The sequence below is a fragment of the Dicentrarchus labrax genome, unplaced genomic scaffold (assembly GCF_905237075.1).
Source record: "Dicentrarchus labrax unplaced genomic scaffold, dlabrax2021, whole genome shotgun sequence".
In the NCBI taxonomy this organism is placed as follows: domain Eukaryota; kingdom Metazoa; phylum Chordata; class Actinopteri; family Moronidae; genus Dicentrarchus; species Dicentrarchus labrax.
The window spans coordinates 18,183,767-18,210,744 of record NW_026136721.1 but is presented as its reverse complement, the minus strand read 5'-3'; the positions used below and the strand labels follow the sequence as shown (position 1 = coordinate 18,210,744).

Below are 26,978 nucleotides of genomic sequence, written 5' to 3'. Positions count from 1 at the left end.
ATTTGAACGGTGAAATAAAGGAAAGCCACTAAAGCAAGCAATTGATTCATACTGCACTAACTGACTCTAGCCAGGGGATGGTGGATGAGACGAGACATCAATCCTGTTAACAGCCAAACTGAAGCTAACCAGTATGTTCATAATTTATAAGGGGTATCTCAACTTTTAATGCCAACCAAGGTAAAATAAGTCTAAAGTAATGTGGCATTTAAAATGGAACAGTTCTGCCTATTAGGTTTCTCCAGAATGAAACCTATTATTCTGTAAATACAAGAAAGCAGTAAAAACTACGCATTACAAGAGCATCTAAACTGTGACTGAATGCCTTGTAATTGTCAGGATTTTGTAGCTCTGTATTTAAAAAGCATTTACCAGATGTGCAAGGATGCCATCATCATTGCATTGATCTCATGATTCACACACAATTCAAACCCATATCAATCTTAATTCCTAGTGGAATCAATCAGTAAACATGTTACCACATCCTGGTCATCAATAACTGTGAGCACTAAAACAAGACAACAACCCAATCATTTCATGATTCAAAAGTCTTACTACCTGCATCTGTATCTGTCTCAGTATCTGCATCAATGCTGGCTCCCTGTTTCCCCTCCTTTCAATGTTTTATATGTCTGTTAATGTAGCTTTATATCACCGGCTGGCGTTTATAAATGACGCTGCAAACAGCAGTCTGTGTATATCTTTATGTATGTAGCTTTTATTTATTTACATCGGTTAAATGTAAGGAAATAAAGTTGTTGTTGTTGTTGTTGTTGTTGTTGTTGTTTGAGCAATGTTTTAACAATGCAAGTTAAAAAATGCTTGAAAGAAATCAACTTTCCAATCACAGCTTTCCATTGGTATACAAGACAAAGAGGTTGAATATCTTTTAAAAGTATTAAATATAGTAAAATATTATTCACACAAGTTTAGATCTTCTCCTGTTTTTGAAGAAGCAACAAACTAATTGTAAAATCCTTAAGACATAAAATAATTAATAAATCTACCTGACTTCATAATAATCCCTTCTCACACACTTTAATAGGACACATTATCCTTTAAAAAAAAAATTTTATTCTGATTATTTTACTTCCTAATGTAAATTGTTTGCTTTGAGTAGTATTTGTGGCAGTCACGTCCTCAGTTGTGTTGTGATGAATTAATGTCATGTTCTCCAGATGCCTGTTTGTTTGATCGAGACAAATACTGACCTCATCGGCTTTCCTTACAGGTTTAACACATTTAATGATGTGCTGCAGTTCTCAACTGTGACCACTTGAGGGCAGGAAAGAGACATGACTCTAAATACACTGATGCGCCACCTCCACCCAGGTTAATGGAAGTGGAGAAATTGCTTGCACTTGCTCAGAAGTAGAGCGTATTTTATATTTTCCTCTAAAAAATTAAAACATCCAAAGAAACCAAGCAAATAAACCATCATCGCAGAAGATTTTAAACATTATGTTGGACACCAGGTACCAGAAGTTAAATCTAGTTCCCTTTTTACATAAACCCATAAACAACAGAGATTATCTACCAAACCACATTTTCCCTCTTTGGTTGAAAGCAACAATGGGAGCCTTTTTAGAATCCATTTATGAATGAAAGGAGTGTCCTGTTAAAGTGTTTATTTCTGTGTTAGGGACGTCCCACCACCTCCTTTTCCACCCCATCCCGTCTCATTCCGGAGCAGCCCGTATAAAAATCCCAGGAATCCCAGCTCTGTAGCAGACCTTAACGTGTGTGCGCACTGAGCATCCAGGATGACAGGGATTATTCTGTTTCTCTTATTTCTCGGGCTTCCTCTTTACGAGACAGAGGAGCATGTTGTCAATGGTGAGTTAAAACGTTTTCTATTACTCCGAATGGATTTGTAACTGTGTGCGTTTGTATGTGTTTGGAGAAAACCTGTACGCTCACTCATTGCTTTACCTGCGTTTTTAAATGAACTGTTCCAGTATTATATGATCATATAACATCAGAACAACATGCTTCATGAGGTGTATTAACTTCGGTTCAACACTGGGGGATCTGTAGCTTTGGATCTCACCAATATAATAACATAACATAAAGTGTTATAGTGTTATTTGTCAAAATATTTCTAAAAGAAAACTACAAAAATGTGTAATAATCTTTTCTAATTTACCATGAAAATATTAAAATGAGGCCTTTATAAGTTGATTTAGATATAATTTCATAACTTTGATGGACTGGGACCTAATCTCAAAAACTAATATTTTAGATCTTATCAAGTAACATATTATTTCCAGCCCACACATGCTTAAGTAAATGAGTAGCATATTGTAGAATAAAGTTCTCATGATTAAAGTTAATAAATACAATGGTTTATTCCCTAAAGCCTAAAACTAAAGGAACATCCACAGTTATCATTTAGATGAAAGGAATCCACTCCTCTATAGGAGCAGAGAGGCTTTGATATCAAAATGAAGGAACTGTCTAACTGTTTGTTTGCTTCAACCCAGAGCTGTACACCCTGATAGAAAAGGGTCAGACCAGTTTTGTGGATCCAGTTCCGAGCAACCAGAGCCGGGTGGTGGTTAAAGAGCCCTCCCTGCCCATCAACGAGCTTCTAGAGAAGAGCAGCAAGACCGGCGAGTCCAAATTCACCCTCCATCCTCTACCCTCTGCTGTCTGGCCAAAGCACAGTGACCTGGCCCCCATCCCTCGCCACCACAGTCCCCACAACAAGAGCAAAAAGGGCCCCAAGAGCGACCGTCTGGTGGAGCACAACAGCGAGAAAACCAGAGGTGAGGTTCCTGGTATGCTTCCCAAAATCCCGCTGACAGGAGCTGCAGCTGCCGCCACCACCACCAACAACCGCACTGTGCAGAAAACCAACCAGCAGGACACCCAGTCCAACATCAGTCCTCCTCAGCAGAGTGAACCAGAAGGACACCCCAACTCCAGACCCAGGAGTCCACCCCACACACAGCCTCAGGCTCAGCCGAACCAACCGGCCCCTTCCCCGCGCAGAGATCCCCCCAACCGACGGCTGGACCCTGAGGAGAACCGGCCGGGGAAGTCCAGTCTCTATCAGTCAGGGATCGGTGCAGCGACCCGGAACAACAGCCGTCCGCCTGTCGTCTTCAACCGGCGCTCCTCCAGCCTGCTTTACCAGTTCGACATCCTGAGGCGAGGTATGGGAGGATGTGTTGTATCCTGACCTCGGAGAGAGTTGTCCACATATTCAGGATCTTTGAATGTTACTTGATCTTGAGCTGTATCACTTTTAAACTCCCCTTTGGGATTACAGATTTCAAAAGATTGGAATTATGTAAGAGTTTATCCATCTGGGAAAATCTTTGATGCTCAATATCACTTTATTTATTACCAGTAATAATCTAAGCATGCTGACATTTGAAACACAATGTCAATGACAAATGACTCAAACAAAATACAGCTTATTGTATCAGTAACCTATTTATAATGTAAAATGTTCTTCCCGCCACGTTAAGAGCCGAGACTTATTTCAACGTTTGATAACCAAAAGGGCCAAAGTGGATTATACCTGACAAAACTACAAAATTACTAAAATGCCTTTAAACTAAAAGGAAGCAGTGTCACCTCTGCCTTTCCTATCATTCCTCCAGCATCTCCCATCTAATAAAGGCTTAAAATACCTGAAGAAAGATAGATTTGTTAGTTCCTTTGTGGATATAAGTCAGTCATACAGTAATGTCAAACACACTAACACACAGAGTTCATAGAGTTCACAGAGAAAGTGATGGTTTCTACCCTTCCACTGAACATCCCCTGCCACTAATTGCAACCACTTCCCTCAAATCTGGCTGTCAGTGTCTCCCTTTGTGTGCAGTCTTTTGGGAGCAAGAGGTTGTCATGAAACTGATGCAAAGCAAGCGAGAAGGTTGTAATTGAGATGGAAAATGAAACACGGATGTGATCCCATCACACGTTCCACCTCCTCCAGTCCCGTGCAGAGGAATGTGATGCCTGGGTTTTGTAATGACAACCTTGTCCTTTTCTAATGACACTGGAATGAGAGTCTGGCTCCGTACGTGGTATGGCAGGCAGTCAGTCACTTTCTCTTCTTCTCGTCCCTCCATCCTGTCCTCTGCTTGCCTTCTTCTCCGCAGAGTCCGACTTCACACACGATGCCTTCTGCATGAGCGAGTGCAGGAAGGAGAAGGAGGAGAGAGAGTATTACTGCTACAGTGAGTTTGGTATGTACCCAATGAGAGACAGAGGTAGAGTCTGTGATACTGATCAGTCCATACAGGTCAATTTATCAAATTATTAAACATTAAACCTGAACTTTCTGAACACATCCCTGGCTGGATAGTAAATAACTAATTCATTAATATTGTTTACATTTTTGAGTTTTATAATCAGATACTGTGTAACTGTGGCAGCTAAACAGGGATTTTGACATTATATGAAACAGTTTAAAGGAATAGTTTGACCTTTTGGGGAAATATGTTGATTGATTGTAGACCAATATTATATATTATTATATTATTATGATACATATAAAGCTATGTGGCCAGCAGCAGGTTAGTTTGGCTTAGCATAAAGACTGGAAACGGGGAAACAGCTAGCCTATGCTTTGTCCAGCATGTTTAAAGCTCACTAATTAATACATTAGAGAGTTCGTTGAATCCAAACAAAACAAACCCAAATCTAATAAATACAGAGGTTTTATGCCATTTCTTTGAGGCTCCGTTTGTTGGCAACCTCTTAACCCTGTAAAACCACAATGTGTCATTTTTACACTTCGTTTTTTGTACGGATTAAACAAACCAGTTATAACATGTACATTAGTGATCTAAAGAAGTGCTGGTAGTTGGATTTTATTTCTGTTGTACAGAGCCAGGCTAGCTATTTCCCCCTGTTTTCAGTCTTTGTGCTAAGCTAAGCTAACCAGCTGCAGGCTAGCTTCATAGTTGTATCAATCTTCTCATCTCACTGCGGACAAGAAAGCAAAAAAGGGCGTTTCCCAAAATGTTGAACTATTAATTTAAACAACATACATCTAAAATACACATTGTACCTTTAAGAGTCATAATGGTATGAAGCTCCAACATTTTGACATTATGATGTTTTCTCTCAAACAGCTATCAATGGCATAGTTCACGACATTGATGTGTTGCGTAAAGGAATACGTCTCATCACACTGATGGTGAGCAGTGACGGCTTCTACAAGATGAGTCGTCTCTATGTGACCCCAGACAGCTTTTTCTTCAAAGTCCGCCTTCTGGTGCTGGATACCTACAAGTGCAGCAAGCCCTGCCCTGACATCAAACTTGGTGAGTGTAGCGGGGCTCTCTCAAAGGCCTCATTAAACTAATGACTACATCAGTTGTTACTTATTGAGTGGTTTATTAAAGAATACAAAGATAAAAGTCCTTTGATTGACGCTTAAGATCAGACATGAGTCGTTCCCGCTAAAGTTTTCTTGTGTGGGTTGTGGGAATTCTGTTTTCCAGAAATCAGCAAAAGCAGTAACAACTACTTTGTTTAGTGCAAACATCAAAATTGCTTGACTGTGCACTTTTTCCTGTTACTTCAACATTTCCCTGATGTGTTCCCAAGGGACCAGATACATTGTAATGGGTCAGATCTACCACCGGAGGCGCCATCTTCCCAGTGACCTCCTGAACCTACTGGGGGGTAAACTGAAGCCCGGAGACGGCCTCCTGCGAAGTAACAACTACGTCAAGCGGTTCAACAAACGGAGGCACCAGAAAGCCCTGGAGGCCACCCGCTCCAGGTGTAGGTGAAGCAAAGATAAGACTTTTGCCCCCTGCTGCAGGGGAAGAGACATTGCAGCTTACCTGAACTAATCATAACTAACCCCTCAGTATTGTGCAAGACAGAAGACATTTCATGGAAAGCATGGATTTATTTTCTTATGGACTGCCATGATGTATCATAATCCTGATTCATCTTTTTTTTTTACTCATCTGTAAAGTTCCTGAAGTACTGACTTGTGGTCTCTTTGATAGAAAACACAGGCAGCTTCAATTAAATGGAGTTTTCATGATCATTTTGTAATGTTTGGGGTACCAAGGCTGTCCCCTCTGCCCTCTATTATTTTCTCAAAATAGCAACTCCACTCGAACTCCTCATTCATTCATGGCTGGTTCATGAAGTCCCTCAATTGAAAAGGTATCAAATTGTCTCACTTTTAATGGGAAATTTGGCTAATCCGAAGCACACTTCTTTCCATTTAGTATAAAATTAGCGTATAGAATTTTATTTGCCATCAGTATTCACATTGGCATTTTTCTGTTGTATTCATACGTGTTTAGCCAGCCAATATTTGTGCTGAGAAAGAAACATACCGTAGTCAGATCCAGCCTCTTTATTCCCATTATAATCCAAGCACACATATGAACACTCATATGGATATATTGAGTAAATCCTCAAAGCATGCACCCATTTTTATGTGAACACTAGATCAACATATTGGCTTTTCAAAATAGTGGCAGTTACTTTAACATTGCAGGAACCTTGGACCTGATCTTACAAATCCAATATTTTAATAACGTGAATTCCTTTGATTAATTTATGATGCTTCTAAAGTGATATGAATGCAAAACATTGTATTGCACTGAATAGTGTTGTTTTGTATCACCCACCCCCATGCATGTGGTCACTGTTGTTATTGGTAAGCAGGAAAGGCACTATTATTGTTACATGGACCAAAGGGAAGGAATGAAGGGCCTGAAAAAGCAGCAACAAACCACAGTGGAGGAGGAGGGAGAAAAAGGGAGAGAGAGAGCACAGGACCTTTACTTGTCATGATAGCGGCTTATTTTTGTAACTTTAATTATGTGTCCACGATGAAATATTTGCCTGAGTAGACTGGGACATCAAAAGGGGTCTTGCTGAATGAGGAGGGGGTGTGTTGTTGTAGGGACTAAGCCATAAATCTAATCGCAGGAATCTGATCCTCTCCGCACCTGGACACATGACTCGGAAAAGTGCCTCCGTCACAGCCCCACTTTGGGATGGCTCTTGTTTTCCATCTTACACACAAACACATACTTCTCTGGTAAGGCCAAAGCTCAAAAAGGGGGTATTTAGGCAGGATCAGAGGAAGAGAGAGGTGGGGGCAAGGTGGAGGAGAAATAAAGAAGGTTATGTAAAATGACACAGGGAGGGGATTGAAGCAGGAGAAGGGATATTGGGTCTGTCTTTCTAAAGGGATAGCTTCTTATTTAATCAGAAATCCCTGGCTTGATTGTAGTACGGCCCTGAGCTCATGCTTCTTATGAAAGGGAAAAGATTTGCACTGAACGCTTACATTGCTTTACTATACATGAACCCAATAAAAATGTGTATTTGTTTTGTACTCAACGACCCTGTGAGGAATTTATTTGTCTTTAAACCAACCCTCCACTCACGCTATCACGTTCATCTGCCCACTGACTGAAACATTGATCCTCATTATCATTCCCCGTGATTGCATGAGAAGGAGCCCCGAAAGTAAGACACTCTAATTAGAGTTTAACAAACATGGTCTCTGTCTGGCCTCCGGGAAGAGAGACTGACTTTGGAACTTGGACACTGAGGCAGGCAGGGCTAAGCCTCTTTACTCCCCCTCTGTCCGTCTGTCAGCTGGGCTGGTCAGTTCCCAGGCTCGGGGAAGCCTCTATCTGGGATCAGCGCTGGAGGGAACAGATGCAGGCGGGCAGGAAACAGGAGCCTGCTCCACATCTTGGCTACTATCGCAGCGGGAGGACATTCCTCATCGCAGAGGATGTAAAGGAGGAGGAAAAGGGGGAGACGGGAGGGGGAGGTGGGAATATCTCTAAGTTGCTTCCTGTGTGATAGCCCCCAAGCCACAAGGGGGGAGTGAGAGAAAGAGGCAAGGGTGTTGGATTGAAACCAGTTGGGGCTTGTGGTCATCTATGGTGCTTTCTGGATTCATTTAGTGGTTTGAGTGGGGGATTGAGGTGGGGGGGGGTGAGAGGAGAGTGAAAGGTCAACCTTGGAGGTGGCTTTTATGTGTCATGCTGGTAATTTGATCACAGGATGATTTTGTATGAGTGTGTTTGGGGTCATGATCTTGCCCTTCAGTGTTCAGAAGTACACACACATAAAGCTTCAGATAATTGACAAGATTTAAGTTAAAGGGTTGAACTTGTTACATAGGGCTGCATTATTTTACTGAGCTGTGGGCCCCAACAGACCCCCTTTTTCTCCCAGTCTCTGTCCATTGCCTGTATTAGTTAATAATTAGTTTGTTGTCACTTGATTGATAAAATACACTATAATAGTAATGTGCTTACAGTGTAATATGTATCTATTAAACAATAGGCCTTAAAATTAGATTTTAACTGAAGTTCCCACTACAGGATGGAGCTAATGCATGTGTTGCTTAGCATAAGATTCCAAAAATTAAAAGTATTTCATGTGGTGCATACAGTATTAACAAATACATTTCCAACTAATTAAATTACCACCAGTTGCCACATGGTGAACCTGGAGCCCGATTGTGGCCCGGGCCTTGTTGCAGAGCAGTTGCTTTCCCAGCATTTGACCCAAATTATTTCTCAAACATGAGTCTCCAGCCGTGCTAGTGGCACTGTCATTCTGTGCCTTGAGCTAAATGCTAATGTCAGAATGCTAACATTCTTATAATAAGGCTAACAATGCTGACGTCAAGCAGGTATAATGTTTATGCCATGTTCACCATCTTACTTTAGCATGTTAGCATGCTATCATTTGCGTATAAGCAATAAACACAAAGAACAGCTGGTGTTTGGTCATAAACGGAAGGATAACCAAAGTGATTACAGTTTATTTTGAATGTGTGTAGAAATTTTCATGAAATCCATTTCATTTTCATCAATCCATTAAATTTAATTTAAAACTACAAATGCTTATGCTGTAAGGAAAGTTAGAGGATCATCAGAGACATTATCATAATTCTCTGGGAACTTAATGTTAGTATAAAATTTCATGTCAAGCAATCAAATAGTTTTTTTTTTCTTGTAGTTTATGCTTCCTCTTGAACAGATGATGAATCCTTTTCTTTTTTTTGGTCTTTTAAAAATGATAATAAATAAAGACAAACGTAGGGGTGACAGCAAATGAGAGAGACAGAGATTCCGAAGTTCCGGCAGGATATCAATCATTGCAGTTCCAAGCACCATAAAAATACGTCCATTAAATGCACTTGTTTTTGTCACTGAGAGGCTCAGATTGTTAAGTGACGTGACCCTACACAGAAACCCCTAAGCCACAGGGATGCCCCATAAAAAGTCATTTTAAAGGTATTTCCTTTCCTAACTACTTAAACACTATAAATGAAAGGCGGATAATTTCTTCAAAACTGCCAAAACAGATGTCATTTCTGCCACACCCAGCCTTGTGCTTAAGGTAATTGAAGCTCTCAATTCTCTTTCCCCTGCTGTTAAATCCTCCATTCAAAATCGAGGTATCATTACGAACCAATATGTTAAGTGTTTGATTCAGCTGAGGAACATTAGGAGGCCCATTGAGATGGAGATGATCACTTATGCGTTTATTTCATCCTGTCTCTGTAACTCCCAGGTCCTGCAAAAGGTCTTATCTGACACTGGTCTTGATTTCTGTACAAAGTGTTTAGCACTCTGTTTTTAAAGGGTGTTTTATGAATAAATAGACTCATAATGCAAGTAAAGCGCAAGAGTTAAATATTAATACAATGCATGATATCAAACTTTGATAGCCTTGTATGATAAGGTAATATAAATTGGTATCTAGTGTGTCTGTAATGAGCATAGATGATCAAAGAAAACACAACCCTGTTTAAAACTGGTGTCAAAAACATTACTTTATTACCTAGGATGAAATGTCCTATCGAGTACAAAAGAGAATATTTTCGGAGTTGCCACAATCTGTTAAAAACATAGAGTACTTTTTATCTGCAGTCACGTTTCTTCAACATTACTCAAAAAACTGAGAACTTTTCATTGATATGAATAAATAATACAAGAAATGCAATGTCAATATAGAAGTTATGTTGAACTGGTTGGTTTCTTACAAAAAAAGAACAACTCTTTACAAGAGTTAACTGTGTCACTCTACCCCATTTAAAACCTGTATGCTCACAATATGCAGCACTTTTAATATAAAGGGCAATTTCACCTAAATGTAGAGTTCACTTCAATTAAAGAGAAAAAAATAGACAGTTAAAATATACAGGCGGGCTTAGTTGCTGGTTCAAAGAGTGAAAAATAAAAGTTTCTACTGCTCTAAAAATCTTTCATCTCTACATATTTGGACAACCATAATATACAAGATTACAAACAGTGGATGAAACACATCTTCATCAGATTACAAAGTGACAGACATTTGTGTGAAAGACACACAAACACAGAAAAGAAGACAGAAGCTACATTATCTCTCAACCCTGCTTATAGACAAAAAAAAAAAAAAAAAACACTATGATTGAAACAGAAACATTTGCTTATTTTTAAACAGTTCTGAACGTAAAGACAACTGTGTCTTATGATTGCTCCCCTCCTACAAAACTGATAATCACGGATTACAAAAATGTTCCCAAATATGCTAAAAATGCAGCTATAAAATTTTCATACAAACCCCACGGTACAAAGACTCCCCAGTCCCCACTCAAAATTTACTCCCAGACATGCTGCCGCAGACCGCAACATAACTGAGTTGATGCTGAGTGGAAAAGTCCATTATCCAATTACTTAACCATGCTTTGAGGGCGAGTTGAGAGACATATGTGAGCCAACCTGTCAACTTCAATAAAATATGCTGGAAGAAGTGGCTGATAGATAAGGGGAGAGAGACTTACAGACTCAGCCTCTGACAGAAACAAGAGCTTTGACGAGACGGTGTGTGCATGGAAGGAGGTACGGCACACGTAGGTTAGTTAAGCCTTGAACAAGTTTCACCTTCCCAGTCTCGTTTACATCGCTTCTTGTCCTTGACCACCTTCAAAAAAGTTTTTTTTTTTTTTTTTTAAAAAAGGAGCACAGAGCTAGTTAGCATTCTTCACTGGCATTTCAGAAGAACACAAAATGGGAACAAGGTCAGAAGAGGGGCAGGATGTGGTGGGTGGGATGGCCTGTCCTGGGTGTTTCCCTCTGGAAATTAACATGAAAGTAACACAGCTGCGAGACAAAATGAAGACCCCTTGAATTACTTGACTGAGCGCTGTCTACGCCCATATGTGGTGATGTTAATCAGACAGAGAAATGAATCTCCTGATGAATTTTTTTTTAAGACATCTAGCTTCTATTACAAATGGAGCATCTCAGCATGAGGCTACTGTGATAGGGAACGTACAGTGAAACGTACCACCGACAGTCATATTTGATGTGCCACAGAGTGGGCTTTATGAGGTTCATGCCTCGTGCAGGCCTACACACCTGAGGGTATAGTCCAGAAAAAAACACTGGCGCAGTGAAGATAGGTGTGAAACATGAAGGACACTGTGACAGACGTTGGCTGAATAAAGTGGGTCTGAGAGAAAATTTCAATGGGGTTATTTTTTCTGGTGGGGGAAAAAGAGCAGCATTTGTTCCTAATAAAATGCTGCTTTCAGATATACACTGGTTGAATATGAGAAGAATGAACTCTGCAATACTGTACATGGATGCAGCTTCTGCATTCATCCACGTGTGATGCATAAACAGGGGATTTCAGTTTTCACTGATCATATGAATGTTTCCATGTGAAGCAGGGGCTTTAATGGGATGTTTGTGTCATCGTAAAATGTGACAGGATGAAATGAAAGTTCCACCTCTGGGTAGGAAGATCAAAGCTGACACTTTGCTATATAGGATAAACAAAAATAGCGAGCGGCTACAGAATGAACACAAGTCTGCTGCTGCCGCCGCTGTGAGATCAGATTGCCACTGAACTTACAAACCAACCAACTTATCAACTTCCTCTGCGTTTCCCCATCTGCATCTTTCTTCTCATGGATGAGACGCACTGGTAGGAACGACTGGTTGGGATGAAACAGGCTGCCAACAGAGTCCGTGGAGCCCTTGCCCCTGGTCTGAAGGTGGGACTTCTTTGCCATTATGTCCCAATGACACTTTGGAAGAAAAAGGGCTTTTCTTTTCCTTTTAGCACTGCAATGAGCTGTTGGAAGTTGAACTGAGCCTGACTTGGACCATGGGGCTTAATCATTCAGAGGAAACCTCAAGGCCTGTCTTTTTGATTTTAGGAGGGAGCTAAGAGGCTGCTGATTGTAGTTTGTTGTTATGAGACCTACAGAGACGGGCAAAGAGAGGAGGAAGAAAACAGTTGGAAAACTTCTTGTCATTTCCTTTTTTATTAAAAGCTTTACAATATGACAAAAATATGCACTAGGGGAAATACAAAAAAACAAAAAACAAACAAAACAAAAACATGTATTGGATGCCAGTGGGTCAGACACTTTGACGGAGACCAAGCAGCCATGTTGGTGAAATGTTATTGAAGTGTATGATGTGATATCGGCCCAACAGTGTATATACAAGGACTTTTTTTTTTAAACTGGAGACTGTCAAGCTTGCCATATTTAGAACAGGAAAGCTAAACTACATTTTTCTCCAATCTATCTTTACAGATCCTACCATTATTTCCTTTAGAACATAAAAATAGTCCTTCACAAAAAGATATAATATGCACATGAAATAACATTATACACGGGTACAGCCAATAAAAAGAAACTAATAAATGTTGCATGCTTTTTTAAAATTCTCGGCTAAGAAATGAGGTAAAAATGTTCGGCTGCAGCATGTTATGACCAAGACGATAAACAAGAGTTCTGTCAAATTAAAAGATAAGTTATCTCTGTGTGTGGAACTTAAGTCAGATTTCAAAATCAATAGCTTTGTTTGTTTTTTTCAAAACTGAATCTCAAGAAAGAGAATGACAAAGTTCATATTTTGTCTAATATCCAACTCAAACATAAACAAAATATCCGTCATCTGTTGCAAGAAGTGTAAGAAAATACATTTTCCCTTGAATGCTTTGTGTTACCAACATGGCTGCCATTTATTAGACAGTAGAAACTTTTTCCTTTGCTTCTAAAATAAAAAAGAATCACACCTACAGTGTGGCGTAATATATGCACTTTCTTACAAAGTTTTGAACGCTGTTTTAAACAAGTAAAAACAGCAACATCCAGGATGGCAAATTATTATTTTTTTGTTTGTTTTAAGAGTGACCCCGGCACCCAGGAGTTTGACATCACAATCTGCAAGAGAGAGAGAGGGAGAGAGAGAGAGAGAGAGAGAGAGAGGGAGAGAGAGAGAGAGAGAGAGAATGGATGGTGTAAATACACGCGGGTGAAGCACATCACCGTTATAGGCACACAGAGATGGATGCAAACCACAAGACTTGCTAAACTAATTAAACATCAGAGCTAAAATGTTCATAGAAACTCTGTGTGTGTCGAGGTGAGATAAAGCCTCACCATGGAAGCTTTTTCTTCAGCAAATACCCAAGTTAAAGTACAGCCAAAGCCATTTAAACAACAGTAAGTATTATATGTATATATTGATCAACCTGTTGCTAAGATCTTGTAGTGAACATCCACCCAAAGCAATCACGTCACACAGCGAGGGCAATGCATGAGGTGAGTTTAGAGGGACGACCAAGCACGAGCAGATAGTGGAGTTACCGAGGCTTATTTGTTGCGTAGAAACAGCTGCGCCCAAACCGCAGTATAGGCGAGGATGGCGGCAACAGCGTTATGGCCATAAAGAAATGGGTTTGTAAAATGGCTTAGATGAAAGAGAACTTTGGTTCTTAGCCCTGAACATGAAACCAGATCCTGATCCAGCAGGTTTGAGCTGAATTAAGCGCCAATTTTTTTTAAATGTCTCTGCCTATGCAGTACAAGTGGTAAGATGAAATAGTAAAAACTTGGCTTTTCCTTTGGCTGAGGTTGGGCTTTTTTGGTTTTAAATGAATTATTCCTTACAGTGGGTGGTAAGAGCTCAAAGTCCATAACTCCACTAAACATCAAAGCAGAAGATATATCCCTTTATAACATGTGAAAGCTGAAGCAGATATGTTGTTATGGGTGGAAAATCAGCTGACTGAAGGCTGAATGACGATACCACCAACATGAAACTGTAAATAAAAAAATCAAGGTTGTGACTGAGAGCTCATACAGTCTGCAGAAAAAAAGCTAAAGTAGGGAAAGTAATCCATCCCTTGCAGCTCTCTAAACAATTCAGGCTTTTAAAATAATAATAAATATTATATATCATTCCTAAAAAAGGTACACTGTGTTTCGCTGACTTGTCCCAGAGACAGAAGAAGCCTGCTGGTTGTACGAGCATTCAGTCATGACCCAAAAGGACAAAAGAAAGTTATCTTAAATGATTTAAATGTTTATAGAGGAAACACAAGATGGTGATCCAGGAAATCAAAGAGAAGAGGGAGTCAATGAACTCCACCAGTGTCTGACATGTATTTTTCCATGACAAGTTACATTTTATTGCTCTCACTAGAGAGTCTCTACCCAACCTCCAGAGAGGTCAGAGGTCAGAGTCACAGCTGGAACTACTAATGACTTAGTCTCTTTCTCAAAGACACTTCTTTCTGCAGTGTGGATGCTCTCTGAGGGGTTTAAACTGCCTCCCTTTTCTCAAAGTCACCTGCTGCCATTTTGTGTTTCTTTTCCTCTTCAGTGCTTATTATCCCAATCTTACCTGCTGGCTTTGAAGCCTTTGAGTTTCTGGACAAAGAAGTTCTCCAGAACCTCGGCACACTGGTAGAAGGGCGAGTCACTGGGGTTGTAGTAGCGGCAGTTGTCGAAGATTTTGGTCATGTCCGCTACAAACTCCGTCAGCTTGACGTACTCGCGCTTCTGTAACCTCTCCTCCATGGTGGACAGGTCTAAGAAAACGGGATTTAAAGCATTTTTTTGGTTAACGATTATATGAACAGTATGTTATAGAAATGAATAAAAAAAACAACAAATGTAATTTTTTTTTAATCAACTCTGGCCAGAGACAAACATCACATATGTGGAAGCAGCAGATAAATATCTGGCTTTCCTAATTGACTTTGTTCCACAAATCAGCATGTCTGCTTCAAAGTAATTGCAGCTTATGTGGTATGTGTTTGACAGACATTCAAATATGTTTCCTGGGAGCACAGTTCATCACTTTATATGTGACAGCAAAAATCCAAAACCTCTGCCAGCTTTAACCTCGATCTACTCAGCCTTCCAAATCAGTTGCTGAGATCTGACCGATTTGTCATTCCTGAGGAGAGCGTCATTATCTCAATGTCATTATCCAAGTGTCAGATAAGTGCTTCTAAGTCCAGGTCTCCCATGACAAAAGCTTTCAGTGTTACTAACCTGGTTAAATCAAGTTAGGAAGTGAAAAAAATAAGATTGAGTTAGCGAAGAAGTTAACTGGCAACAGCCGAGGCTTCATATAATCTCCTGCTGCCAGTGGTTTTCTCTGCACGGCGTCCCCGGAGCTGCGTTTTAAACAAACATATCCGACTCTTAACCTCCTTAACCCCCACCCAGCTGGCCAGGGGCTTACAAACCTCATGGTCAATATCAAAGACCTCCTTCTTCTCTGTCATCAGATTTCATCTCGAAACCCTCCAAAAACTACCAACGGCAGCAGCTATACCAGCCAAATGCTGCTTTTTATTTTTTGAAAACCAACAAGGTCTTTTTCTTGCGGTGGAAGGGAGAGGGGAGGACTAGAGTTTCCAGGACCGGGACAACAGGAGCTAAGTGTGGGGCTGGTCCCTTTCCACAGGGAGCCCGGCAGACCCGGACCAATTCATTAACGGTTTGTTTGTGTGGAAGTTCAAAAAGGCCCTGTTGACGCAAGTCCCCATTTACATGGCCGGTTTGATCTGAGTTGGAGGGCTTCCTCCCTGCTGGCCTCCTGGTGGCTGTGTTTTAAGGTTTAACATACAGAAACTGGGTGTTGCTTCCAGTAAGAAGCTACAGCTTCATAATTGCCTAAAGCAAGAATGAATAATGAAATGAAAACAGAACTACTGAGGCAATTCTATCTTCTGAAATAAGGATCCCAATCCAAGTTTAGGTAATTCAGTATTGGGCATCTGCTGATTCACAAGAATCTTTATATTTTCCTACATAGCAGAGCCACAAAGTGCAACACTAAAAGTTTGCCAGTCCGCAAACGATATGTTTCAAGTTTGAAGAGCTCTGCATTCAGAAAATATAGCCCGGAACCCCGCTTTCCTTTAATAGTTTCCTATGATATTTGGTATTATGTCCTCTTGTAATTTTACATTTTATAATCTAGGGGTGCAACTTTATCAATTGTTTTCACTATCAATTCAAATGACCATGTTCCAAATTAATCCATTAATCATTGATCCTGTCTGTTAAATGTCAGATAACAGTGAAAAATATAACAATTTCCAAAAGCCCAAGATGGTAAGTCAAGTTGCTCATTTTACCGTCCAGTATGAAAAAGATATTCAATTAACAATAACCCAAAAGAGACAAGAGCAGCACTTTTGTACATTTGAGAAGATTGAACCAGCAAATATTTAGTATTTTACCTTGATAAATGACTTGAAAACAAAAGTAGGAAAATCACATTAATCAGAAAGCATGGTATGCTGCGGAAAACAGTCCCCACCTAAGTACATGCAATTGTTAGTAAATGAGCTAAAACATACAACATTTGTAAGCTACTTTAGATTTTCCTCATTCAAAGAGGCCATCAGTGGAAAAATGGCTTCCAGAGCAGACCAGTGAATGCAGTTAATATGCACAATATGTGCACAAATACAGACATAACGGCCGGCCCAAATGGGATTGGAGGCTACAGTAGCTGGGAAACAGCAACTACAAACCTTGCTGTCAGTATTCACGATTGTGTTTGTGTGTGTTATGCGTGTTATGCGGACAAAGCTTTAACACATTTCTTCCACTCACCCATTGGTTCCTTGATAACCCTGTAGTAGTCCGGGGCGTCATTTGTGTCTACTGGCTCCAGGAACGGCCATGCCATTTTATGTGCCTGCAGATGAGGGAGGGCCGCGAAGAGGGAGAGACAAAGAGAAAGACGAGACACTTGAGAGAGCTGAAACCAATGAAGAACAACAAACAGCGCCATGAAGATGACACTGGAAGCAGGTGGGTCAACACAGATGTTTTCTCTTGCTTTCTTCCCCACTTCTATCTCTCTTTCAGACCACTGGAGAGAGGAGGAGAAAATGAGAGGAGAAGAGGTAGGAGGAGGAAGAGAAAAGAAAGGGAAGCCAGAAAAAATGTCGAGGCCAGGCAGCTATCCAAGTAGCACTCTGGGGAGCTGAACCCATCAGATAAGATGGACACAGAGGACTTTTGTTTGCTGCTCTTACACTGTAGCGGGGCGACAAGGAGCTGGTCTATTGCTTGTAATAAAACTACAACTACAGCTACTGCTGAGAGTATTATGATGTAGCAGAGAGTACACCTCCACAGCATAGTTTTACTCCATTTATAGGGTTAACTTTTGCCAGTGTATAATCTTTTTTACCATGGTGTTTTACACTTTGGATGCTGGGATCTAGCTTGACTGCCGTACCAACATTTAATTCGCCGCTATATCACAATGCGCTGTGAGCATGTGAGTTTGTGCAGCTACAATACATCTGCTGTTTACCTGTAAGGAACGCAGCGTTCTTCGCAGGCCTTCGTAGTCCTTGTCAGTGAGCGGCGTGAAGACCGTCATGGCGTCCTCTGTCGACTGGCATTGTGGGCACACGTATTCGTCGATGTGGTTGGCCTCGCTCTGCAGGATGCCCACACAGCGACCGTGGTACCAGTTCTGGCACCGGTCACAGCCGATGTAGAACCTGGGAAGGCAGGACGTATTTACTATATTTACCGTTTGCATTGTATTCACTGTGCTTAAAAACACAAAGAACTTGTTATAACTAATCAAGAGAGAAGGTATGTAGTTAAAATGTAATCTTCTCTAAACAACAACATAGTAAGCAAAAACAAAAAACATTTCCAAACTTAACCATTTTTTTCTGTTCCTTTATAATCAGATTGACTTGTGACATAAGTGCTTGGTAACTTCTGGTGAGATCTTGAAAGGGTTAGAGACACACAAATCTTTCCAATATTGCCTCTTTATTGACATTTTACAAAACATGTTTACCTAAATGTTAATGATACTAAATTTGTTCAGGTTATATTCGTGCTACTGGGATGCAGCCCACTGTTATTTTTCATAAACCATACAATATGTTTTGGATGGACTGTATGTGATGTTTTTGATAATATTTTCCCATTCTGGATTCATTTCAGTATTCACTACTATCCTATTTTACTATTTGCTATAGATGTTCTTTTGAAATATTATTTTCTATTATGTCTCAACCCAGTTGACACACAAACACACACGCAGCTCCTTACTGGGACTCGTCGTACGGTGTCTGACAGATGCAGTACAACTCCTCTGTGCTGCCCTCTTGACCCCGTTTACACTCCACACAGATGTAATCGTCCATCTTCTTGGCCTCCTTCTCCGTGATGCCCACACAGTCTCCGTGATACCAGTTGGTACACAGGTCGCAGCCAATGTAGAACCTTTAGAGAAAACGGATAAGAAGGCGTTGTTACTAGTTTACAGGATGCCAATAAACATATCAAACTTTATCATGGTTATTAAAGTTTGTCATTAGTTTGTTAAAAGGTTCCATATGTAAGATTCTGAAGCATTTTACCTATTATTACGTTTTTATGGCCAATGTGTGAATGGGTTGTAACGTAACTTAGAAAATGAGGACCAACTTTCTCGGTGGCCTGTGGACTAATTTATATGAGTTTCTATGTAGAGCTATGGGTCATATCTTCTGCCGTCTGGAGGCTTGTGTTTAACCAGTCAGCAAAGTTCAGTGCTGTAAACTCTACCCTTATCGTTTCTGGACCATTGGAAAGTACAACCTCACCAGCTGGGACTTTTTGGAACCAAAACTTGAAGTTTCTGAGTTCTAACTAAGGTTGATGGAAAAGTTCCACTGGTCAAATGGGCCATGAGATTTTTATTTTTTTCCTATCTTTGGGAATTCTTTATTTAAAATGGTGTTTTACTGTGACTACTACTACTACTACTACTACTACTACTACTACTACTACTACTACTACTACTACTACTACTACTACCACCACCGTGCTCCCCTTCTGGGTAATAAAATCGAGAGAATCATCATACTTGGTCTCATCATAGGGCGTCTTGCAGATGCAGTAGAGCTTGGTGTCTTTTTTGCTCTCCTTGGTGCTTGTTGTCAAGATCATCTTCTTCTTTTTGGACTTGGCTGACGTTGCAGTCTCCCTCTCCTCCTCCCGTTTCCTCTTGTGTGTGGAGGTGGCAGTCGTGGTGAGGTGGTGTTGAGAGGCGACGCCATGCGAGTGTGCCAGAGTATGTTGCTGCTGGCTGTTTGCAGCTGCGGCGGCGGCGGCGGCGGCGGCCTGGGCAGCCTGGTGGGCTGCAGCCTGAGCCCTCTCCTTCTCCCTCCGCATCCGCAACAGGTCCTTCTTTAGCTCCTCCTGAGGAGTACAATGTCAGGACGGATGGGGTTGAAATCATTGCCGAGTATGTAAAGCTTTATGCATTATGCAAATTGTTAATGCTGGATAACATCTTAAGGGAAACAGACTGTGTCTGCCGTTTTGCCTTCATACCTGGGCCTCTAGCTGCAGCTCCTTGTCAAGAAGCGCCCGCTTCTTCAGGATCTCCATCTTGAGGCTCTCTTTGTGCCGGTAAAGGAGCGAGGAGAGCTTACTGGCGTTGGCCAACCTCCTCTTGGCCTCCACCACCTCCTCCTTCTTCCTCCTCTTGGCCGCCTGCCTCTCATCCTTGTCTATCCGGTCCAAGATGTACTTCATCACCTGGTTGCATACGATCATCCTGGACAGACACAGACAGGAGATGGTGAGATGGGAAAAGAACGAAGTACAGACTTATAACCTCCTGACAGGGGATTATAAAGGCACATTGCACAGGATAGTAAAGTACTGTACAGCTTTATCGAACAGCCCCTTGAATACAGTAGAAGCATTTATAGCCTTGCCTAAAAACACAGCTCAAGAAATAGCTGCACTGAATCTAATGAGGACCCATGTGAAACAGGGCTGTGGCCCATTCAGAATATTTTTTAAAATACACATAACAGAAGAGAAGGATAAAAGAGCAGGAAGGGAAAGGATTATCACATATCTGAATCTTGAACTCAGAGAGTAAGTACAGTCGAAGTCACAGAGGAAGAAAGTTATCCCTCTGACAAACCAGTGGGCAGGAGCGGAGCATTGATCCAAACAATGCTTCAATGTTTCAGAAAGTGCAACCTGCACAGCCATTGGCTACTTCAAAAATGTGAACATCTAAATTTCCACATGTAAGAAATGGCAGTGCGTGTCAATGAACAATGAGAGTATTTCTCTCAGCGCAAGTCCATGAGGCATTCTGGTGGGTCAGTTGTGTAAGGCATGTAACTACAAAGTCCTGGACTTGTATCCCATCCCTATCTGGCTCTAAATCTCTCCTTTCTCTGCTGTGAACTATCAAACAAGGGTTAAAACACAAAAACAAACTCTTGGAAAAGCAAACTGTAAAGCAAACAACTTCCACTTGTAATGCTTGGAAATGCTTCGGGGGATGGACGGTTGCAGCTTCTAAAAAAACCGAATGACTGTGAACACTTTCTGTATGACCAACAGCACAATCAAACAACATATTCTTTTAAAATCCTGAACCTAACATGGCTCCTTCCTAAAACCGACCCAGTTGTGTCATCATCCCTGTGAGAACCAAGCAGTCAAATGAGTCGTGTTACTGGGCCACGTGTCTTACAGATGTTAGAGGGGGTATTTGGTTGTCCAGTGTTTATTTGTATGAGACTCTGTGCTTCAGTAGCAGGGGAGTGGAGCCGAGGGTTGGAAGAGAGGTATGGTGAGAGATGGACAGATAGAGGACGACTGGGAAGCCACAGTGCTCTTGTAAACATGGGAAAAGGGAGACAGAGAGGTCACACGCAAATTCAAGCTTATTAAAATGCATATGGGGTTTCAGTGCTGTGTGTATGTTCCTATAGTGTGTAATCCTGGCAATTCAAAATAAAGTACAAGAAATGTCAGGCAATTAACAGGGGAAAAAATCAGGGAGATACAAAAAAAACACGAACATTTCTGTATATTACAGTAAATCAAGATAATTTATGGCTCTTTCCACAGTATGTTCACTTGTGTTCGCGAAGATTCACGACTAAGATTGAAAACGGTCGGTTCACGCTCAGCAACAGAATGCTGCGTTCAGTGCACGTTTGTGTAAATAGCACACAAACATGTCTGTGGCTGCTGAGGTCGAAGATGGGCCAGGGTTCCTACAGCGTGTACACTGAAGTACACACTGCAAATGCAGCGCGGAAAGTGGAGGAGGCTAATGAAACAGGACACACACAAACACACGCGAGCTGATGTCAGAGTTCTAGGTCACTGCTAACAGAGTCGTGTTTTGAAGGGAAAGCAAGAGAAAAGGATGACATGAAGAAATGGAAAAAGGATGAAAAATAAGCAGAGAGACAGACAACAGACAGAGCTGCTCTAGTGATGTCACGGTAGTCTGGATTTGGTATTTCAGGTTTGTGTGAATGGGCACAGTGTTGACACACCGTCTGTGGACATAAACACATGGTTGTCAGGGTCAACTATAGGTCAGAGTATAATCCTTGTACAGTATATAAAACAGCAGGGAAGCCTTTCGAAACACTTCACTACTCTGACTTTCATTTTATAGATTTTACTTTTATTTAGCATAGTTAACAGAATAAAACTACACCTTTTTTAAGGTAGAAGTAAACTAATATCTTGACAGAAAGTCTACTAGGAACTGCAATTTGGTCTTAAGTCACTTGATAAAAAAGTACCAGTACACCAACAGTAGTATTTGTCACTAGGGCAATACTAAGTTAAAGTAAACCATCAGTAGTACAAAAGATTTTCTCTCAATTATTTGGCCAAATGATCCCAAGCTAATAGACTTTTTACACAGAAGTTCAAACTTGCGACATCCCTACAAATTGGTGTAAGGTTGAAGAGGCCTTGTGTGATTTCATTATGAAACTCCTCGCGTTTATAAATGGGGTTGTCTCTGTGTTCTTGCCTGTTAGGGTCACTGTGAGTACATGCAGCTGTTAGTGGTTACACACCCAAACGTTCCCATGCTGTGTAGTACCTCCCATTGGGGTGTTGGACAAAAGCCAAATGGATTGAGGAGAGGATAGTGTATAGACGTATTAGTGACGATGTTACAGTTCCATATGATCATAAGAAGGCATCAGTACAACAAAGGAGCTGTCTCACCTAACACTAAACAGAATTCCTGTGCTGTTATTTCCATTTCTGTGGTGCATTGTTTCAAAAACCTGTTGTTACAGTGTGTTCGGTCTGATAGGTGATGATTCAAAACACTAGGGCTGCACAATTTAGTAAAAACAAAACAAAAATCACATTGCGATTATTTTGACAGATATTGCAATATGATTCACGATTAGTGGGAATAAAATCACAATTTTTATTCTTACTGAAAAACTATAAAACTCATGATGATGTGACATTTGTTGGGCTCTGTACAAAACAAAAATGTTTTATTACATCTGGAGAACATGATTTGTTGGCCAGGGCATCTCTGCAGCACTACATTACTCCACTATAATGTTGTGATGTTATACATTTTACCTTAATCTAAAAATTGCATCTGCATTTGTCAAATTGCTTGATGTTGCAATTTTGATCATATATTGATTAATTGTGTAGTACTACAAAACACTTCAATATAAACCGTTTGCATTGACACAAGAATAGATGCAAAATACCATTCCTACATTTTCACACCAACAGTGACAAATTCTGGATACAAACCTTTGATTTTCTTCTCTCTCTGCAGGCGTCATGGTCTTCTTCTGCTTCAAGTGCTCGATCACAGCGTTTTGTTTCATTACCACCTATACACACACAACACAGTAAGGTGTCAGAAGAATCCACATGCTTAACAAGAAAGACCAGAATAACATAATGTCAATCAATGAAAAAATAAATCAAGAATAGAATAAATAATACAAATGGAGTTAATTAAACAGGCCTTTGTAACTTTAGTGATGTTTAATGTGTACTACAAATGTCTATCAGGGCCAATATGTAAAAATAAACCCTGTTTTAGTGGAGGGTTGGAGGATGGTGACTGTTAATGCACTGATGGCAGGGAGAGAGATGGGTGACCTGGCTACGATGGGTGCCTGAGCACGCTCACAGACTCACCTGTTTCTGAATAATGTCGCTCTGGCTGGCTGCGTTAAGGGCTTGCTCTTTCTTGGCCTCTGCGGCTTGTCTCTTCTTCTGCTGTTGCTGTTCTCTGAGCTGCTGGATCCTCTGCAGCTGCTCTTGGACAGAAGCTGCCTGGATGGTCACTACATTCCCAATCTGTGCAGACAGCGTAGTGTGATAAGATATACAAGATCAAATATTTGAGTCTAAAAATGTGTGAAACAGCAGTGATTGACTCAACTGATGCACTGAATGATGCTGCATTGGTTTGATTTCAAATGACTATATCCCGGCTTTCTAGATATTTCCCTCAAATTTTACGATATTCAAAACTCGGTCCTATGAAGGTATAATATTGCATCTGGTTTAGTAGGCTTGCTGCCCTACCTGTCCTCCCTGAGCTGAGGTGGTCCCGGTCTGTTGTATCTGGAAAGGAAGCTGCAGTTTGATGTGCTGTGGCAGAGAGCCTCCACCCTGCTGGGCCTGCAGCTGGGCCAACACCTGCGGTCACAACACAGAAGATACACAAATTGAATAAAGCTGAAAAGAAAACCAGGGTTTTGTTCATATAAAACCTATATTTAGTTGAGTTAAATCACACCGTCAACTACATTATAGGCACCTTTAATTCAATAGAGCTGGACAGATTAAATTAGGTCACTGAATGACTTGGGTTAAACATTTTAAGCACACAAATTCAACTTTTTCTTTTTTTTTTTTTTTTTTTTTAAATCAGGCTTGCTACAGACATACTAACATTTATACCTGTTTTGCCCAATAGAGTCTCCTACTGCTGGACACCATGTGGCCGCATCAGAGAAGTGAGGTTATGTCTGACCTTACAGTACCAATCAAAATGTGTCTTTGTTAATCATACCTGTACCTGCTGCTGTAGTCCAGACATGCTGATGAGCTGTGGTGTCTGCTGCAGCTGCAGCTGGGCAGTTCCTCCCTGCGTTTTCACCTGCAACGAGGTGGGAGACTGGATGGGCATGTGAGCCTGTGTCTGAGGGGGCAACTGGCCTTGTGGGGTGGCAGATGAAGGGGTGCTGGTGGTGGCTAAGGGGGTTGCCCCTGCTTGGATGGGGGCGGCAGCCTGCTGGGCTGGGGTTTTGGTGGACGTGGAGTTGGGCTGGCCGGGTGCTGTGGTGGCTGGAGAGAGAGGTCAGAGATGAGCAGGAGAATCAGTTATCATAAAAATGTCACCTTTGAAACATGAGAGATATGCACGCACATATCCTAAATGCTCCAAGATAGGAATTTAACACAAACACACTTCACTTTCAGAATCAGTTCCAAGTGTTTGCCTTGAAATTAGTGGTCGGCAAGACAAAAACCAATCTGTCTGCTTGTGTCTTATTGTACCTGTGCTTGATGTGGGTGTGGCAGCTGAGGCCAAGGGGGTGAAGAGGAAGCGCTGCACCTGGCCGTTGGGCAGGGCTGCCTGCATGAGCTGCTGACCAGGTCCTGGGATGACGGTGACCCCTTGAGGTATGACCTGCAGCTGACCGGTCGTCTGGCCCTGTCCCTGAACCATCACCGTCAGAGCCTGTTGGGTACCACCGACACCAGCCTGCCGATCCACACCAGAGCCAGCCTGCTGCTTCTATGGTGAGACAGAGAAGATAGAGGAAGGCTTGTTAGTAGGTGAATCACATTGTACAGTCCAGTCCAAGTACTGCTCAACAACAACGCTAAACCCCACCTGAAAAGTCTTGGAGTAGGGATGATTTGGAAACACTATGTCAAACTGATATTGGACTCATTTAAAACTGTCATGAATGTACAACAATCCTATTGATGGGCTTCGTACATCTATTGATATTAACAACTTCTTCATTTTTGGGGTTGTTATCATTAGTGCTGTCAGTTTAACGCGTTATTAACAGCGTTAACGCGAACCCATTTTAACGGCGTCAATTTTTTTATTGCGAGATTAACGCCTAGCACACTTTGTAGTTTTTGTTGCAACAACTAGTAACGTTAGAAAAACTACAACACCACACCGGATCTAGCTAGACCGGAAACAAAACAACAGGCACGCCGCACACACTTGTTTAAGAGTAGTAGATGTTACGTTTTGAGTGGATGGCGAGCGCGATGGATGGATTCCTTGTTGTCTGAAAATGTCAACAGGCTTGTCTGCTTGAGTAACTGGCTCAAAGCAAAGAAGTAGTAGGCTTACCTTTTATTGGTAACCGTTACTGTTTATTCTTTCTGAAATAAGAGGCTGGGTTGAGCCTCTGGTGAATAAAGAGCAGTAGCCTGACTGCTATGTTCAAAGCAAACTTGAGAAAAGTATTAAGCCTAAACCATGGCTTAATACTTACTGCACTATAGGCTGAGTCCTAGTTTACCTTACATGTGCACTTTGTAATTTTATTTCGTATCGCCCTGTTTTGATCCCTTAGAAAGGCCTGTTGAAGGGGCTGTTTGTGTGACAAAGTATTTTTTTCACCCTTTTATTGATGGACAGTGTTACATTGTGTGAGAGATTATTTGCTCCAAGTGAGAATGTTGAGAATGTTGAAATTGAACACTACAGTATATGCCAATGTTGTTTTCAATAAAAACAACATTTGCACAAAGCAAGCCGATCCACTTTTCCATGCTGATAAGAGCATTAAAATGAGAAAAAATAATGGGACAAAAAGAAATCAAGGGACATTTAGAATAGTGAAAATGTGCGATTAATTGCGATTAATTGCGAGTTAACTACGACATTAATGCGATTAATTGAGATTAAATATTTTAATCATTTGACAGCACTAGTAATCATCTGAGAAGGGGGTCTCTCTCTTTCTCTCTGAACTGTCTGTCCAGAGGTTTCTCCCACTGCCCACGTGTTCTCCTCGCCTTCTTTGAGAACTTGAGCTGGGTCATGAACTGTTGCTGGTATGTAGTTGTAAAGCCTATTAAACCATTATGGTGATACTGGGCTCTGGTAATAAACCTGACTTGTGAGAAGACAGATGATGCCATTAAAAGCACATTTTTGGTCAAATTTTACACTACACATTACTGTAATTGAAGGAAAATATGTTTACAGACTATTGTAATATATTTATCTTTTAATACCAAGACTGTCCCAAGGAGTAAATATAACTGATACACTCATATAATTTGCAATTTGGGCCGTTTTCAGTGTCTTCCTCACTAACCTGTGTGAGCTGAGTGAGCTGTGCCAGGGTGAGTTTAACCTGGCCTTGCCCTTGCACCCGTTGGGTGCCAGGTGCTGTTTGTCCTGCTGCCTGCCCTGCTGTGGTGGGGCTGGCCGCCCCCTGGCCAGTGACCGTGGCGACAGGGCTGGCACCAGATATTGCCGTGGAAACTGCCTGGCCACGAATGATCTGCGTCACTACTTGCTGTCCACCCTGACCTGGAAGAGAAAGGTAAATAAAGACGGCAAATTTAGCGAGACTTATTTAGCAAGACTTTCAAACATGGAGGTATTAGGGGTCACCAGTCTGCTCACTCAGTTGTTGGAGTTTCAGAATTTAAGTGTCTTGTTATTCTGTGAGGGGGAGTTGCGATTTGTCCAACTAAAGAGAGCACATTACCTTGCTGGACCACAAGGGGAGTTCGAAGTATCGTCTTTCCCATTTGTCCCGTCTGCTGGATCGGTGTTCGGATTACTGTCATTCCTGGACGGATCTGACCACCAGCTGCCAGAACCTAGAAGGATATTTTAATGAAGAAGTTAATA

The 26,978-nt window shown here is 41.3% G+C and overlaps 2 protein-coding genes across 6 annotated transcripts in view; one reads left to right on the top strand and one right to left on the bottom strand.

The window, feature by feature from the left end:
• Positions 1–1,708: 1,708 nt before the first annotated feature.
• On the top strand, positions 1,709–7,341 carry LOC127354282 (UPF0450 protein C17orf58 homolog). Its single transcript, XM_051384114.1, has 5 exons — positions 1,709–1,836; positions 2,484–3,158; positions 4,116–4,202; positions 5,094–5,285; positions 5,572–7,341. Exons 1-5 carry the CDS (start codon positions 1,764–1,766, stop codon positions 5,757–5,759), a joined length of 1,215 nt encoding a protein of 404 aa, XP_051240074.1. The 5' UTR covers positions 1,709–1,763; the 3' UTR covers positions 5,760–7,341.
• A 2,446-nt stretch (positions 7,342–9,787) lies between these two features.
• Positions 9,788–26,978, bottom strand: part of LOC127354264 (nucleosome-remodeling factor subunit BPTF) — a 47,862-nt gene continuing 30,671 nt past the window's right edge. For 3 of the 5 annotated variants that reach the window (XM_051384057.1, XM_051384059.1, XM_051384061.1), the window contains 14 exons: positions 26,833–26,947; positions 26,434–26,651; positions 24,638–24,878; positions 24,150–24,424; positions 23,660–23,773; positions 23,267–23,428; positions 22,871–22,953; positions 19,637–19,862; positions 19,167–19,501; positions 18,368–18,541; positions 17,607–17,799; positions 16,895–16,979; positions 14,661–14,847; positions 9,788–12,222 (listed from right to left, as the gene is read on the bottom strand). In XM_051384057.1, the coding sequence (XP_051240017.1) occupies positions 12,186–12,222; positions 14,661–14,847; positions 16,895–16,979; positions 17,607–17,799; positions 18,368–18,541; positions 19,167–19,501; positions 19,637–19,862; positions 22,871–22,953; positions 23,267–23,428; positions 23,660–23,773; positions 24,150–24,424; positions 24,638–24,878; positions 26,434–26,651; positions 26,833–26,947 (2,445 nt within the window). In that variant the 3' untranslated portion in view covers positions 9,788–12,185. Of the gene's footprint in view, positions 12,223–12,267; positions 13,196–14,660; positions 14,848–16,894; positions 16,980–17,606; positions 17,800–18,367; positions 18,542–19,166; positions 19,502–19,636; positions 19,863–22,870; positions 22,954–23,266; positions 23,429–23,659; positions 23,774–24,149; positions 24,425–24,637; positions 24,879–26,433; positions 26,652–26,832; positions 26,948–26,978 lie in introns of those variants that run through there. The other 2 variants (XM_051384058.1, XM_051384060.1) reach the window with 2 other exon arrangements.

What these genes read in the sequence shown, in the direction of transcription:
- LOC127354282 (XM_051384114.1), top strand. Translation starts at nt 1,764, where the DNA reads ATGACAGGGATTATTCTGTTTCTCTTATTTCTCGGGCTTCCTCTTTAC. An exon ending in GTTCGACATCCTGAGGCGAG is followed by an intron (nt 3,159 to 4,115) that starts GTATGGGAGGAT and finishes TCTTCTCCGCAG; the next exon opens with AGTCCGACTTCACACACGAT. An exon ending in CTGCCCTGACATCAAACTTG is followed by an intron (nt 5,286 to 5,571) that starts GTGAGTGTAGCG and finishes TGTGTTCCCAAG; the next exon opens with GGACCAGATACATTGTAATG.